At 43.0% G+C, this 18,189-nt stretch overlaps 1 protein-coding gene across 3 annotated transcripts in view; it reads left to right on the forward strand.

Moving 5' to 3' along the window:
- Positions 1-18,189, forward strand: part of LOC140727543 (protein FAM3B-like) — a 44,692-nt gene that overhangs the window by 13,116 nt on the left and 13,387 nt on the right. For 2 of the 3 annotated variants that reach the window (XM_073045011.1, XM_073045010.1), the window contains exons 2-4: positions 4,648-4,791; positions 11,126-11,249; positions 17,250-17,308. In XM_073045011.1, the coding sequence (XP_072901112.1) occupies positions 4,665-4,791; positions 11,126-11,249; positions 17,250-17,308 (310 nt within the window). In that variant the 5' untranslated portion in view covers positions 4,648-4,664. The remainder of the gene's footprint in view (positions 1-4,647; positions 4,792-11,125; positions 11,250-17,249; positions 17,309-18,189) is intronic. The other variant, XM_073045012.1, reaches the window with a different exon arrangement.

The following is an 18,189-nucleotide window of genomic DNA, read 5'->3' on the forward strand; positions in this document are numbered from 1 at the left end:
TAAATACAACATCATGGCCTCCACCACTGTCTGTGACAGTAACTTCCACAGGTTCACCACGCCCTGGCAAAAGAAATTCCTCTTCATCTCCGAAGGGACATTCTTTTATTCTGAGGTTGTGCCCTTTGGTTCTAGACTCATCCTCTCCACATCCACTCTATCTAGGCCTTTCAATATTCAATAGGTTTCAATGAGATCCATTCTCATTCTTCTAAATGTTATTGAGTACAGGCCCAGAAACATTAAACAGGCCTCATACAATAAGCCTTTCTTTCTTGGAATCATTATTTTGAACTCCCTTGGGTCCCTCTCCAATGCCAGCACCTATTTTCTTAACGCAAACACGAGGAAATATGCAGATGCTAGAAATTCAAGCAACACACACAAAATGCTGGTGGAACACAGCAGACCAGGCAGCATCTATAGGAAGAAGTACAGTCGACATTTCGGGCCGAGACCCTTCTAACATTAGTCCTGACGAAGGGTCTCGGCCCGAAACGTCAATTGTACTTCTTCCTATAGATGCTGCCTGGCCTGCTGTGTTTCACTAGCATTTTGTGTGTGTTACCTATTTTCTTAAATCAGGAGCCCAAAACTGATTCCAATACTCCAGATTTTGTCTGACCAATCCTTGCTCTTGTGTTCTAGTCCTCTCAACCAACTTTTTTAGGGAATCTTGCACAAGGACTCCCAAGTCCCTTTGCATCTTTGAATTTTGAATTTTCTCACCACTTAGAAACTAGCCTACGCCTTTATTCCTTCTACCAAAGTGCATGACCATACAATTCCCCACACTGTATTTCACCTGCCACTTCTTCACCTATTCTACCAATCTGTTTAAGTCCTTCTGCAGATTCTCTACTTCCTCAGCACTACCTGCCCCTCTACCTATCATTGTATCATCTGCAAACATGGCCACAAAGCCACCAATTCCATCATCCAAATCTGTTGACCTAGAGTATAACGTGAGAAGAGATGGCCCAATACCAGCTGTTGTAGAACACCACCAGTCAGCCAGAATAGGCACCCTTTATCCCCGTTCTTTGCCTTCTGCAAGTCGGCCAATTTTCAATCCATGGTAGTATTTTCCTGGTAATACCATGGGCTCTTACCTTGTTAAGCAGCCTCATATGATGCACCTTATCAAGCAAGCACTGACTCTTGTTATTTCTTCAAAAAAATTCAACAGATTCGTCAGGCAATATTTCCCCTGAAGAAAACTATGCTGACTTTGGCCTACTTTATTATGCATCTCCAAGTACTCCTCATCCTTAATAATGGACTCCAACACCTTCCCAACCACTGATGTCAGGCTACCGGGGTTATAATTTCTTTTCTTCTGTCTCCCTCCCTTAAAGAATGGAATGGCATTTACAATTTTTCATTCCCCCAGAACCATTTCAAAATCTTGCGATTCTTGAAAAATTATTACTAATCCCTCCACAAAACCTTGGGTGTGGTCCAGATGACTTATCCACCTACAGGCCTTTCAGGTTTGAAAGCTTCCCAATCCGCTAACTTCCAATTAATTTTTGCGATATTACATGCCTTCTATTTTCCTTTTATGCTGTCTTTGACACCTTTGTCAGCCACAGTTGCCTCATCCTCCCATTAGAATACCTCTTCATCTTTGGGATGTATCTATCCTTTGCCTTCCAGATTGCTCCCAGAAACTCCAGCCGTTGCTGCTCTGCCGTCATCCCTGAGGGCAAGGCCTGATAACAGGCCTTACAAATTTCAAATTCAAAGTGAACAATTGACCTGCCATCAATTGCAATTTGCAGAAAAGGATTCCAAATCTTTGTCATGCTTTGCAAGTAAAAGTATCTCCGAACTTATTCTTGAAAGAAAAACACAAAAATACAACTGCAGATGCTGTGGATCAAAGAATACATACACAACGCTGGAAGAACTCAGCAGGTCAGGCAGCATCTGTGAGAAAAGAGTAGCCAACGTTTCAGGCCGAGACCCTTCATCAGGAATGGGGGGGAAGAGAGGGCCGAAGCCCAGTAATAGAGATGGGGAGGGGTTAGGGACTAGAGGTGCCAGGTGGAGAACCAATCAGAGGAAAGATAAAGGGGGGAGGGGGAGGGGGAGGGGATAAGCATGAAAGAACTGTAGAGATAAAGAAGCAGAAAGTTGAAAGGGGAGAGAGGCAGAGAGGGACCTGGGATAGGGGAAGGGGGAGTGGGAGGGAATTACTGGAAATTGGCGAATTCAATGTTCATACCACCAGGCCGGAGGCTACCCAGACGGTAGATGAGGTGTTGCTCCTCCAACCTGAGTTTGGCCTCATCATGGCAGTAGAGGAGGCCATGTATGGACATACATGAACATTGAATTCTCCTAATTCCGGTAATTCCCTCCCCCTCCCCCTTCCCCTATCCCAGGTCCCTCTCTGCCTCTCTCCCCTTTCAACTTTCTGCTTCTTTATCTCTACAGTTCTTTCATGCTTATCCCCTCCCCCTCCCCCCTTTATCTTTCCTCTGATTGGTTTTCCACCTGGCGCCTCTAGGCCCTACCCCCTCCCCATCTCTATTACTGGACTTCGGCCCTCTCTTCCCCCCCCCCCCCCATTCCTGATGAAGGGTCTCGGCCCGAAATGTTGGCTACTCTTTTCTCAGTGAATGCTGCCTTACCTGCTGAGTTCTTCCAGCATTGTGTAAGTATTCTTATTCTTGAAAGACCTACCTCTCTCTCTTATTTAGAGACTTCATGGACTCACAATCCCGAATCAATGGAAATACCTTATTTCCAGACCTTATCTAATAAATATCTTGAATGATTTTTAAAAAATGAATATGAGAGGATGTTTCCTATAGTGGGAGAGTTTAAGAACAAAGGACATGGCCTCAGAATAGAGGGGCATCCTTTTAGAATGGAGATGAAAAGGAATTTCTTTAGCCAGAGAAAGAATCTGTGGAAATCGTTGCCACAGGTGGCTGGGGTGCCAAGTCATTGGATATATTTAAGGCAGAGGTTGATAGTCAGGGCATGAAGGGATATGGGGAGAAGATAAAAGATTGGGGGTGAGAGAGAAAATGGATCAGCCATGATTGAATGGAGCAGTCTCGATGGGCCAAATAGCCTAACCCTACTCCTATATCTTATGGTCTTATGATTCAGACAATGGACACTTTAATCTGAATTCCATATGACATAGGAGCAGAATTAGACCATTCGACCCATCGAGTCTGCTCCATTTCATCGTGGCTGATCCTGGATCCCACTCAACCCCATACACTTGCCTTCTTGCCATGTCCATTTCATGGACTACAGTGGAAAACTAATTATACTCTAGATGCTTGAATCTGACACAAGGATCTGTGGAGAGGAATAATATTCAACTAAAGATTGGAGCGACTGAGCTTGTATACACTGGAATTTAAAAGGATGAGAGAGCATCTGATTGAAACATATAAGATTATCAAGGGATTGGACATGCTAGAGGCAGGAAACATGTTTTGATGTTGGGGGAATCCAGAACCAGAGGCCACAGTTTAAGAATAAGGGGTAGGCCATTTAGAACAGAGTTGAGGAAAAACTTTTTCACCCAGAGAGTTGTAGATCTATGGAATGCTCTGCCTCAGAAGGCAGTGGAGGCCAATTCTCTGGATGCTTTCAAGAAAGAGGTAGAGCTCTTAAAGATAGCAGAGTCAAGGGATATGGGGAGAGGGCAGGAACGGGGCACTGATTGTGGGTGATCAACCATGATCACATTGAATGGTGGTGCTAGCTCAAAGGGCCGAATGGCCCACTCCTGCAGCTATTGTCAATGTTTCAGGCCATCAGAACTGCTCATGACTACAGTCCTGGAGTATTTCCCAATAACATTAATCTCTGTGTCTGAATATTATTCCAGGAAAACAGTTCCCAAGGCTGCTGTACCTTTTTTTGGGTGTACTGCCTAGACCAGGGGTGTCAAACTCATTTTAGGTCACGGGCCGGATTGAGCAAAATGCAGCTTCATGCGGGCCGGATCAGTCGGACGCGTGCGAACGCAGCTTTCGTTGCCTCCATTTTTTCAGCCTGCTCTCATGTGTCTCAGTCTCTGCTATAACTACAAAGTGTTTCACTTTACAAATTCCGTTTCTTATGAAGAAGACTGCCGAATAAACACTAAAAACTCTGAAAACCTGGTACCTGAATAAACTCAGCATTAGCCATATCATACGCCATAGGCGCTTCGATTACTGGGTCCAGCTTTAATAATAATTAGATATTATCTCGCGGGCCAAACATAATTCCACCGCAGGCTGGATTTGGCCCGCGGGCCTTGAGTTTGATATATATGGCCTAGACCATCACCTAATGCAATGCAATCAATGCCTTAAAATTCAAGATAAAATATTTTTTTTTAACTCTTCAGTGCAGGTGTGTAAAGGAAAACAATGATCTGATGCAGGATTAATAGAAACACAATAAAACAGAGAGAAAAACAATAAATAACATGATTGAAGTGTCTTGTTATAATGAAACTACTACCCAGATGCTTGTTTTGCGGAGATCTGATGATACTCTAAATCTTTCGTAGCGTGTTCTTAACTGATTGGAGGTAACTCTTTGGAGGTCTTTGTAGAAAATGTGTCTCTGTTCATATAAAGTTTGTTCTTCTGAATTTGCTGAAGGTACTTCTGTTTTTAACAGGGCCTGTCAGATATGCAATGCTTTTGGCGAGTTTGATTGCAGCCTGGTACCTTGGCTGTGGAATAGCAGACGCTATGATCAGTGGCTCACTACGGCGTAGCCTCACCATGATTCAGAAGATAGGACAGAAACCCCAACATAGAGGTAAAATTAAAGCTATCGTTTAGTCTGCAGCTTTATCAGCAGCGCACATTCCAGGTTTCTTGGCCAGCATTCAGAGAAGGTCTTTGTGGCGGGTGATTATTCATCCCAGACTACCAATGCAGATGGGATAGGATCATGGATATTTCTTGCAGAAGAAGAATATGTCATGATTCTGAGATTAATCCCACTGCCCTGCTCTTAGATCATCCTCAGAACTAAATACTTCACCAATATTTTATCTTGAAAAATATCTTCTGACCTCTGATTCAAATGCTTCCTGTTGCAATGAATTCTGTACTGCAGCTGGCGATTTGAAACTTCCTAAATCCTCTCTCCTCATTCTTATGGTAACAGTTTTAAAGGTCTCTCATTGTAGCTCAAAAGGACAGTCTTTTCCCACTCACTATTTCCAGATGTCTATTATTTTAACATTTTTACCAGAGCTCCTTGGTCTTCTGAGCCCTAGTGTGGTTTAGCAGCAGTGGAACAACACACTGGGTCCTTTAAGCCTGTTCCATCATGCAGTAGTCCATCAGTAACGTTGGGTGTGTAATACAGGGAATGGCTTGGTGCCATGTTATTTTGATCATAGAACAGTACAGCACAGCACAGACCTTTTGACCCACAATGCTTTGCTGACCTTTTAACCTGCTCCAAGATCAAAGTTACGCTTCCTTCCCACATAGGCCTCCATATTTCTTTCATCCATATGCCTAAAAGTTTCTTAAGTCCCTAATGTGCCTGCCTCTACCACCACCCCAGCAACATATTCAGCGCACACATCTCTGAGTAAAAACCTACCTCTAAAATTCCCCCTGTACTTACATCCAATCAATGTAAAATTTTCCCTCTCATATTAGCCATTGTCACCCTGGGGGAAAAAAAAAACAACTGGCTGTCCACTCTATCTATGCCTCTAATCATCTTATACATGTCTATCAAGTCACCTCTCATCTTTTTTCATTCCAACAAGAAAAGCCCTGGCTCACTCAACCTTTCCTCATAAGACATGCTCTCTAATCCAGGCAGCATCGTGTTATATCTCTGCAGCCACCCCCCCCCCCCCCAAAGCTTCCACGTCCTTCCTATAATGAGATGACCAAAGCTGAACACAATACTCAAAGTGTTGTCTAAACAGAGTTTTGTAGATTTGCAACATTACCTCATGGCTCTTGAACTCAGTCCCCCAACTAATGAAGACCAACACACTGTACATCTTCTTAACCACCCTTTCAACTTCCACAGAAACTTTGTGGGATCTATGGATGTGAACCCCGAAATCCCTCTGATTCTCCACACAGCTAAGAATCTTGCTTTAACCCTGCACTCTGCCTTCAAGTTTAATAGAGATATACAGATGCCTTGAACCCCAGGATAAATGTGTTACTCAACAAATCTTCATCAGCTTTCCATGATCCCAGATATAAATGCACAAGCCCAGTCTATACTTGAGAGTATTAAACAGGTCTTGCAGATCAAGTCCCTCATCTCTCATGGTCCCTCTCCACTCTTTGCGATCTGGTTATTGCTAATTTGTATTTATCATTCCTTCTTTGCTTTTGCACTTTATGCTCCTTCGTTACCAGGACTAGGGGCTTGCATTAGAAAGAGAGGTTAGCCAGTCTATGGTGTTATTCCTTGGAATGTAGGAGGATGAAAAATGAATTTATAGAAATATTATAGATTATGAGAAGCATAGATAAGGTGGATTGTAACTGTCTTTTCCCCAAGTAGGGGAGGCCAGAACGAGGGGGCATAGATTAGGGTGAGAAGGGCAAGATCAAAATGGGATATGAAGGGCAGCAGTTTCATACATATGGTGGTGAGTCTTATTGGAATGGGCTGCAGGAGGAAGTGGTTGAGGCAGGTGCAATAGTATCATTTAAGAAGAACTTGGATAGGTTCATGGAGGGGCAAGGATTGGAGGGATGCAGGCCAAATGCAGGAAATTGGCTCTAGTTGAGTGGGCAACCATGATTGGCAAGGGTTTGTTGGGCCAAAGGGCTTGTATTCATACTGTATTGCTTTTTGACTTTATAAAGTACAAAGTTCTTCCTGCTTTTTTTTTGGGGGGGGGTTCTTTTATCTATTTTTACATGTACTTTCTGGAAATTATCTATTGGAGTCCCTGTTGCAATGGATTACAGTAAAAGTTACACCCATAAAAATACTGGTGGCTGGACAATATGAGCCCCTTCAGTAAAATTTCAAAGCTACTAACCATATTCTGAGCATTTGGAGCGGCACAGTACCATAGTGGTTAGCACAACGCTTTACAGTACTGATGACCTGGGTTCAAATCCCGCCTCAGACAGCCAGGGATAGAGCCCGATCAGCAGAACCCACACAAACACTTCAGGACTTCCTCATTCACTTAGGCATGGGTAGAAATTCCCAATACATTGGCACTTATGCAAGCTCTTTCTGGCAGTGTTGTTGCTAAACCCCAGCTGACAATCTATTGCACTCTTAAGGCAATAGACTGTCGAGAGAGGGCTTAATTGAGATCCTATTTGCACTCTTGGGAGGACATTTCATAGAAGGTCTGGGCACTCCCTTCCAACGTGCACCTCTGCTCACCAACCCCTTGCCAACCATCAAGCACCAATTTACATTAATCCCAAGTAAGCTCAATTCATTCTCCTCACTTTCCCATGAACTGCCCACAACTGAGCTGCACACTTGGGGCCATTTACCAGTTAACCCACCACTTTTCGTCCAGCAACAAATACAAGGACTGGTTAATTTGTCGTACTGTTTGAAAATTGGTGAGCGACAACTTGAGGAAATGCAAGAATTGCATTCTTAATATTGCTGGTGTTTAGGTGGCAGGCTTGGCCCATTGAGTTATCAGACAGGGGGCTTAAGGTTCAGACAAAGTAGTCAATGATCAAACCTTTTAGGGACCAGGGATTTTGCACACCACAGTTCCCAAGGAGATGATTGATCGTGTAGCGGGAGAGAGATGTCGGAGAAAAGTGAGAGGGGACAGTCAGGACATTCTGCACAGCACTGTTCCCAAGGAGACACTGGATTGTGTAGCGGGATACAGATTTCAAAAGAAGTGAGCAGGGCAGTCGGGGCATTCTGTGCAGCACAGATCCTGAAGAGAATGTTGGAGTGTGTGTAATTATGCACTTGGTAAGGTCCAATAAAAAGAAGGTAGGTTTAAGCAGAGCAGCCATTGCGTGAGTGGGCCAATGTTAGAGTGGGGAGTCAGGCTTTGGCTTGTAGTGGCTTTGGCAAGGAGAGGCAGAAGCTGTAGGTAGAATTTCTTGTTGTTTAATTTTTCTTTATTTCTTTCTTTCTATTTTTCTTTCTTTCTTCCTTCCTCTCTGCACAGTTAAAGCAGTGGGGATGACAGGCAGGATAGTGGAATGCTCCTCTTGTGTGATGTGGGAAGGCAGGAAGACCTCCAGTGTCCCTGATGACTATACCTGCAAGAAGTGCATCCAACTGCAGCTTCTATCAGACTGTGTTAAGGAGCTGGAGCTGGAGCTGTATGAACTCTAGATTATTCGAGAGGCTGAGGGGTTGATCGACAGGGCATGCAGGGAGGTAGTTAAATCCAAGATGCAGGATACAGGTAACTGCATGACCGTCAGGTGGAGAAAAAGGGATAGGCAGAGAGTGCAGATTGCCCCTGTGGCTGTTCCCCTCTACAACAGGTATACCACTTTCGATACTGTTGAGGGGGGTGTGGTGGAGGTGGGGGGGGGGATGACCTAGAAGATGAAAGCCACAGCAGTCAGGTCTCTGCACTGAGTCTGGCTCTGTGGGTCAGTAGGGAAGGGGGAGCTGTAGAGATAGGGGATTCATTGGTTAGGAGAACGAGCAGGAGGTTCTGTGGATGAGAATGAGATTCCTGGATGGTACATTGCCAAGGTTTTCTAGTGCTGCACAGGAGGGTGGTGTTAAACTAGAATTGCTGGGAGACTGGAACCAGAGTGCCAGAGCAGATACTGGATTGGTTGTGGGGAAAGATGCTGTTAAGCTACCTGCAGAGTCAGATTGATCACGGTGGCACTCATGCTCTGAGTTGTGTATATTTTAATGCCAAAAGAATTGTAGGAAAGGCAGATGAGCACAGGCATGAGTCAGCATATTGTAGCCATTAGTGAGACTTGGTTGCAGGATGGGCAGCTCAGTGTTTCAGTGTTCTGTTGCTTTAGACATGATACAGCAGGAGGGATTAAAGGGAGAAGGGTAGCATTATTAGTCAGGGAAAATGGCAGGGCAGTGCTCAGATAGAACAGACTGAAGGGTTCATCCAGTGAGGCTATATGGGTGGAACTGATGAATAAGAAAGGGATGACCACATTAATGGGATTATATTATAGACCACCCAATATTCTGCATGGAGGTCAGTGATCAGTGGTGTGCCTCAGGGATCTGCTCTGGGACCCCTTCTCTTTGTGATTTTTATAAATGATCTGGATGAGGAAGTGGAGGGATGGGTTAGTAAATTTGCTGATGACACAAAGGTTGGGGATGTTGTGGATAGTGTGGAGGGCTGTCAGGGGTTACACTGGGACATTGATAGGATGCAAAACTGGGTTGAGAAGTGGCAGATGGAGTTCCACCCAGATAAGCGTGTGGTGGTTTATTTTGGTAGGTCAAATATGATGGCAGAATATAGTATGAATAGTAAGACTCTTGGCAGTGTGGAGGATCAGAGGGATCTTGGGGTCTAAGTCCACAGGACACTCAAAACAACTGTGCAGGTTGACTGTGTGGTTAAGAAAGCACATGGTGCTTTGGCCTTCATTATCTCGGGATTGAGTTCAAGAGCAGAGAGGTAATGTTGCAGCTATATAGAACCCTGGTCAGATTCCACTTGGAGTACTGTGCTCAGTTTTGGTCGCCACACGGTAGCAAGGATGTGGAAACCATAGAAAGGGTGCAGAGGAGATTACAAGGATGTTGCATGGATTGGGGAGCATGCCCTATGAGAATAGGTTGAGCGAACTCGGCTTTTTCTCCTTGGAGTGACGGAGGATGAGAGGTGACCTGATAGAGGTGTAAAAGATGATGAGAGGCATTGATCATGTGGATAGTCAGAGGTTTTTCCCCAGGGCTGAAATGGCTAACATGAGAGGGCATAGTTTTAAGGTGCTTGGAAGTAGGTAAAGAGGAGATATAAGTTTTTTACGCAGAGAGTGGTGAGTGTGTGGAATGGGCTGCCGGCGACGGTGGTAGAGGTGGATACAATAGGGTTTTTTAAGAGACTCTTGGATAGATACATGGAGCTTAGAAAAATAGAGGGTAAGGAGTAAGGACATGTTCGGCACAGCTTTGTGGGCCAAAGGGCCTCTATTGCGCTGTAGGTTTTCTATGTTTCAAAAATGTGGAACAAGCTGTCAGCAGAAATGGTGGATGTGGGTTTGATTTCAACATTTTAAGAGAAATTTGTATCGATACGGGGATAGGAGTGGTTTGGAGGGCTATGGGCTAGGTGCAGGTCAATGGGACTGGGCAGATTAATAGTTTGACACAGAATAGGTGGATCAAAGGGTCTATTTCCAACTATAGTATTCTATGACTTCCATGATTCTGTTTTTGAAGGGCATTTAAATAGATGTGCTTTGGACATCCCTGTCCTGGGTGGATGACTTTCCTTCAGCCTCCTCCTTCTGCTTCCCTATGCAATCTGTTGAACAAAGTAACTTTTGAAGAATATTTTAAAGGGGGAATAGAAAGGTTTAGGGGAAAAAAAATCCAGACTCTGAACCTTGGCAGCTGAAGGCACATTAACTAAATGCAAAGCAATTAAATTAATACTCCATCTTGTATCCTCTCCGAGGGTCATCACATTGTCATTGTGGAGAGGCTTATGAGTTCCTGAGATCCTGGGAGTGATGCTGTCTGGAGTTTAGCTGCTGGCAGGGTCACCCATGGTGGTAATGTCAAGGGGTAAGTTTCAGACAAAAGAGCGATCCAACCAAGGCCTCAGCAGTAGAGCTGGCAGAAGATGGTGACATTATAATGGCAGTGAAGGCGAGAAAGGCAGTTGTCTTGCATTCCATGCTCCTGGACCCTGATCCCTGACCTGTCAAGGACTGTATGGTGGCTGCCTGTGCATCAGCCTCCCCACATTAAACAAAGTTACATGCAGGCATTCTCCATTAAAGGAATAACTTGGGAGAACATCATACTCGACTCGAGTGATCATAACACTCCCACTCCTATTACTGATTATCTTTCTCTCCTGAATACAATTCTCCCTACTTGTGTACAATTTCCCCAGAAAATAAAAATACTGCTCAGTGAAGTTCAGACTAGAAAGTATTGTGTTTGGAGGGATGTGACTCTTTATTCCCCATTATATTCGCAGTACCTTTCCCAAAACAGCATAAGTGTGGCCATTGGACAGCATGTCCCTCAGGATCCTTTGCCTTCCTTGTGTTGAGCGGCAGTGAAAATAAAAAACCTCCAAAAATCTGCCTTGAAGATGAAATGTAAGTATTGGTGATTTCTTTCTTCTTCTGATTGAGATGTGCCGTGGAGAGCTTTCTGACAGGCTCTGTCAGGCATGGGTGGGGGGGGGGGGGGGGGGAGGGTGCGCTACTGCACAAGACCAAAAGAAGCTGCAGAGGGTTGTAAATTTAGTCAGCTCCAGCTTGGGTACTAGCCTACAAAGTACCCAGGACATCTTCAAGGATTGGTGTCTCAAAAAGGCAAGGCAGCGCCCATTATTAAGGACCTCCAGCACCCAGGGAATGCCCTTTTCTCACTGTTACCATCAGGTAGGAGGTACAGAAGCCTGAAGATGCACTCTCAACGATTCAGGAACAGCTTCTTCCCCTGTGCTATCTGATTCCTAAATGGACATTGAACCCTTGAACACTACCTCACTTTTTAATATATATTATTTCTGGGTTTTTTTGCACTGTTTTTAATCTATTCAATATGCATATATTGTAATTGATTTATTTATTATTATTTTTCTTCTATATTATGTATTGCACTGAACTGCTGCTGCTAAATTAACAGATTTCACAATACTTGCCGGTGATAAGTCCAAATCAGATTTCTTGAGAGCAACTTGGCTTTGACTGTGTAAGATGCCATTTCAATCACTCTTCACACAGGGGTGTGATGGTGACCACTGGAATAATGCAGTATTTATCTTTCTTATAATCCAGACCTGGTTGCTTTTGTTCCTCGTATGTTAAAGCTTCCTTTTTGCTTCCCAGAATGTGCCATAGTTAACAACATCTGTAGTCTGCTGAATATCTGTTCTCAATCAACCTGTTCCTGCAGAGATCAGAGGAGCAATGGTCCTTTAACCTCGATTTATTTTATTTTACGACACTGCAGAATGCAGGCCCTGTCGACCCATCAAGCCACACTGCCCCAGCAAACACAATTTACAGTGACTAATTAACCTAACCGGTAGGTCTTGCAACTATGGGAGGAAACTGGAGCACCCAGGGGGAGGACATACAAAGACTCACATTTGTCACGTGATGCGAGCAGAATCATCTGCAGCTTTATGTGAAAAAGACTAAGGAGCTGGTGGTGGACCTGAGGAGGGCTAAGGCACCGGTGACCCCTGTTTCCATCCAAGGGGTCAGTGTGGACATGGTGGAGGATTACAAATACCTGGGGATACAAATGGACAATAAACTGGACTGGTCAAAGAACACTGAGGCTGTCTACAAGAAGGGTCAGAGCCATCTCTATTTCCTGAGGAGACTGAGGTCCTTTAACATCTGCCGGACGATGCTGAGGATGTTCTGCGAGGTTGTGGTGGCCAGTGCTATCATGTTTGCTGTTGTGTGCTGGGGCAGTGGGCTGAGGGTAGCAGACACCAACAGAATCAGTAAACTTATTCGTAAGGCCAGTGATGTTGTGGGGTGGAACTGGACTCTCTGATGGTGGTGTCTGAAAAGAAGATGCTGTCCAAGTTGCATGCCATCTTGGACAATGACTCCCACCCACTCCATAATATACTGGTTAGGCACAGGAGTACATTCAGCCAGAGACTCATTCCACCGAGATGTAACACTGAGTGTCATAGGAAGTCATTCCTACCTGTGGTCATCAAACTTTACAACTCCTCCCTCAGAATGTCAGACACCCTGAGTCAATAGGCTGGTCCTGGACTTATTTCCACTTGGCATGATTAACTTATTATTTAATTATTTATGGTTTTATATTGCTATATTTCTTCACTATTCTTGGTTGGTGCGGCTGTAACAAAACCCATTTTCCCTCGGGATCAATAAAGTATGTCTGTCTGCCTGTCTGACTCCTTATAGAACGGCTCCAGAATTGAAATCTGAAACGTCCCGATTTAACCACTACCTAAATAGCCAGTGAGTTATTACTCATCTTATTTCCATAACCCTTAAAGTACCCGGCCACGTCAGCTTCCTTACTCTCCAGAATATGGATAGCTGGGGCGGTCCCTTTATAGATTCAGACTAATTGGCAGCCAAGTTTTGGCATCCCAGGATTTTAATATTTAAAGAGCACCTGAACTAAGGTCCAGTGGTCTTGGCCACCGCTTGAGGTCTTCATTTTCACAGTGAGAAGTATTCAAACAGTTCATTTCACGTATCAAAGATTTTTAAATATTAGCTTTATTTGTCACATAGACGTTGAAACATCAGAATATATAATGAAATGCATTGTTTTAGCTTCAATGGCCAACACAATCCAAGGATGGGCTGAGGGAATCCTGCAAGTGTCTCTATGCTTCTGGCACCAACGTAGTAGGCCCTCAACTTACGAACCAGGACTGGAAAGGAAGGGGTAAGGTGCCAGAATACAAAGGTAGTGGAGAGGGAAAGGAGGGCGAGGTAGAAGGTGACAAGTGGTGAAGCCAGGTGGGTGGGTATGATTGGGCTGGTATATAAAACAACATTTGTGAGACACACGTGGCAGGAATTAGTTGTCTCCACCTCCCTTGACATTCGATGTTCTAACATCAATTTTCTGAGGATATAACAATGAAGCAAAACTTTAACTGGACCAGCACTATAAACATTTCAGCCTCAACAGCATGATCAATATAACATAGATGCTGCCTGACCTGCTGAACTCCTCCAGCATTTTGTGTATGTTGGGGAGAGAGATCCAGGATTTAGTCCCAATAGATGGCAAGGAAATTGCAGTTTATTTCTAAGTCATGATGATGTGTAGCTTGAAAGGGAACATGCAGATAGTGGAGTTTGCTTGAGCCCAAATCACTTGTCCTCTTTGTTAGAGTTCATGAGAGTGCCTATGAAAGGTATTCACCACCCTTGGAAGTTTTCATGTTTTATTGTTTTACAGCATTGAATCACAGTGGATTTAATTTGGCTTTCTTTGACACGATTAAAAGAAAAATGCTCTTATGTCAAAGTGAAAACAGATATTTACAAAGTGATCTAAATTAATTACAAACATTAAACACAAAATAATCGATTGCATAGGTATTCATCCCATTGAAGTCAGTATTTAGTAGATACACCTTTGGCAGCAATTACAGCCTTGAATCTTTGTAAATTGGACTCTATCAGCTTTGCACTCTGTACATTGCAATTGTTCCCCTTTCTTCTTTACAAAACTGCCCAAGCTGTCAGATTGCATGGGGATCCTGAGTGAACAGCCCTTTTCAAGTCCAGCCACAAATTCTCAATTGGATTGAGGTCTGGACTCATGAACTCTTACAGAGTACTTGGTGACCATGCCAGTAGCTTTCCTGTAATACCATGGGCTGTTAACCAACCTCGTGTGACACCTTGTCAAAGGTCTTCTGATTATCCATATATATAACATTCACTGCATCCCTTTTATCTATCCTGCATATAATCTCCTCAAAGAATTCCAACAAGTTCATCAGGAAAGATTTTCCCTTAAAGAATCCATAAGACCATAAGACAAAGGAGCAGAAGTTGGCCATTTGACCCATCGAGTCTGCTCCGCCATTTCATCATGAGCTGATCCAATCTCCCCTTTAGTCCCATTTCCCCCACCTTCTCACCATAACCTTTGATGCCCTGACTACTCAGATACCTATCAATCTCTGCCTTAAATACACCCAATGACTTGGCCTCCACTGCTGCCCATGGCAACAAATTCCATAGATTTACCACCCTCTGGCTAAAAAATTTTTCTTGCATCTCTGTTCTGAATGGGCGCTCTGCAATCCTCAAGTCATGTCTTCTTGTACTAGACTCCCCCACCATAGGAAACAACTTTGCCACATCCACTCTGTCTATGCCTTTCAACATTCGAAATGTTTCTATGAGGTCCCCCCCATTCTTCTAAACTCCAAGGAGTACAGTCCAAGAGCAGACAAACATTCCTCAAATGTTAACCATGAGGAATCCATGCTGACCTTGTCCTATCTTGTCCTGTGTCACTAAGTAATCCATCACCTCATCCTTAACAATTGACTCCAACATCTTCCTAACCACTGAGGTCAGGCTAACTGGTCTATAATTTCCTTTCTGCTGCCTTCCTCCTTTTTTAAAGAGTGGAGTGACATTTGTAAGGTCTATTAGTTCCCATCTTGCATGGTCACTCCATTTTTGAGAATGGCCTGCTCTAGGCAGATTTACAGCTGTGTGATTTTATTTCAATTTTTTGATGATTAACTTAAATGTACTCCAATGACTTGGAAATTTTCCTGTGTCCACCTCCTGACTTGGGCTTTTCAATAAATAACCTTTCCAGGGAATCGCTTGCAGTGTTCTTTTGTCCTCATGGTGTAATTTTACCCAGGATACTGACTCACCAGCAGTTGTGACCTTCCAGATGCAGGTGTATTTTTACTATTAAAAAAATTGAAGCACCTTGACGGCACACAGGCCTCCAAAAACAGATCTCTATTTAAGTAATTACGTGATTTCTAAAACCAATTGGCTGCACCTGTGATGATTTGGTGTGTAATTTTAAAGGGGGGGTGGGGTTGAATACTTTTTATAGGTACTGTATGTTAGCTTTTATAACAAGGGGATTTGAATACAGAAGTGGAGAATCAGGTTTATTATCACTGACATATATTGTGAAATATGTTGTTTTGTAGTAGCAGTACAGTGCAATACAGAAAAATTACTAACAATAATAAATGATAAATTCATAGTGCAAATAGTGAGGTAGAGTTCATAAGTTTATGAACAATTTTGAAATTTAATGGTGGAGGGGAAGAAGCTATCTTTACCAAATCTCCTCAAACTCCTTGATTTAATTCCACCAGGCTCTGGTGAGACTGCATTTGAAGTACTGAACAAGTCTCGTCTCCCTTCTGAAAGAAAGACATGATTATGAAGGTTTACCAGATTAATTCCTGAGATGTAAAGTAGAAAATGCTTAAAATACACAGCAGGCCAGTCAGCATTAGTGGAAAGAGAAACAAAATTAACACTTCAGCATATGATTTTTCAGTTTAAAAGCTCATCTGATGAAAGGTCCTTGAACTGAAACACCATGCGTGTACCTCCCCCTCCACACGCCGTCCTGCAGGATTGAGAACAACGTGTCCATTATAGTTTTGGAGTTTCTTACATTCATTGTCCACATTCATGGCCTGACTGGTATATATCTAGAACATTTTATTTTCATTTCAAATCTTAAATATGCAGGAAATCAAAGTTCAAAGTAAATTTATTATCGAAGTATGTATATGTTACTATATACTAACTTGAGATTCATTTTCTTGCAGGAAAATAAAGAAGTACAATACAATTTATGAAATGCTATATATACATAACAAAGACTGATAAACATCTAATGTGCAAAAGAGAATAAATTGTGCAAATGATAAATAAACAAATAATATTATGAACATGAATTGTAGAGCCCTTGAAAGTGAGTCTATAGATTATGGAGTCAGTTCAGTGCTATGGTGAGTGAAGGTAGCCACACTGGTTCAAGTGCCTGATGGTTATAAGGTTCTAACTGTTCCAGCTCCGGCTGGTGGTGCAGTGGCATCCACACTGGACTTTGAAGCAAGTGGTCCTAGGTTCAAATCCAGCCAGCTCCTTGCACGTTTTCCATCAAGCTAGCAACCGAGTTCCAGAATGCCAAAGAAATAGTAAGCTTGCCACAGGATGTGCTACAAGGCACAAGAAGGAATAACATACTGTAACAGGACCTAGTGATGTGCAACTTCTGTATCTCCTGCCAGTACATACATGCAGGGATATGGATGATGTGCATTTTGAAGCATGGACATCATTGGCCAAAGAGCCTGTTCTGTATGGTACCTGCATCAAAAGTTTGTGAGATCTTAGTTCTTGGGACCACAGGGGAAGGACTAATCAGATCGCACCTGTACCCTTCTGAGTTTAGAAGAATGAGAGGTGATTTCACTAAAGCATACAAAGCATCATCATTTGAACTTTATGATAGTATGAAAGTCATTAGCTGTACTGGACTTTAAGATGTTCAAAGAGTGAAGTAAAAGATGTTACATAAATTCAGTATATTCTAATTAATTCACTTTTGAATGTGTTCTTAACCAGACTCTTGGGTGATGAGAAGAATAATTATGGCAGGGGCATGAATATTGCCATTGTGGAAGGTGAGTTGTCATTAGGCTGAATTAAACTAAAAAACAGCAATGTGATTTAGTATGTATCATAGATGTTCAAGATTGTTTATTCACGATTTAAGATTGTTTAATGTAATTTCCAGTACACAAGTGTAAAGAAGAATGAAATAATTGTTACTCTGGATCCAAAGCAACACAAAAAAAAACATTAAGATAAAGACCACAAGAATAAGAGTAACAGAATTAATATAAATACATAAGATAGCTTATATAGATAGATTAATCGTATGTCCATAAAGTAAAGCTAAGCACAGGAGTGTCTGTGCATAGGGTGGCTGGCAGGAAATGATAAATTAGTGGTGGTTGGGGGGTGTGAAGAGGCGGGTTAGTGGGTAGAGGTGTTGATCAGCTTATTGCTTAGGGAAAGTAACTGTTCTTGAGTCTGGTGGTCCTGGTGTGGATGCTACTGATTGTAGGCTCTTCCCTAATGAGAATGTGTCAAACAGTCTCTGAACAGGGTGGGTGGGTGATGTTACTGGCCCTTTCTCAGCACCATTCTGTATATATATCCTTAATGGCAGGTAGTCTGGTGCCAGTGATGCAGTGGGCAGTTTGGACTACCCTTTGTAGAGCCTTCTTGTTCACTGCAATACAGTTTCTGTACCAGGCAATGATGTAGCATGTCAGGACGCTCTCTAATGTGAAATTAACATGAGTATAGATGTGCACAGTCCTGCTCTCTTCAGCCTCCCCAGAAATGGGTGAGATTTCCTGATTGTATGCAGTGTGTTCTGGGAACATGAGAGGTTGTGCAAAATGTGCAATCCCAGTTTGAAACTGTTCACAGTTTCCACTGCTCTGCCACTGATGTAAAGAAGGATGTCAGTGATGCAAATTCTCCTGAAGTCGAT

The sequence above is a fragment of the Hemitrygon akajei genome, chromosome 5 (assembly GCF_048418815.1).
Source record: "Hemitrygon akajei chromosome 5, sHemAka1.3, whole genome shotgun sequence".
Classification (NCBI taxonomy): Eukaryota; Metazoa; Chordata; class Chondrichthyes; order Myliobatiformes; family Dasyatidae; genus Hemitrygon; species Hemitrygon akajei.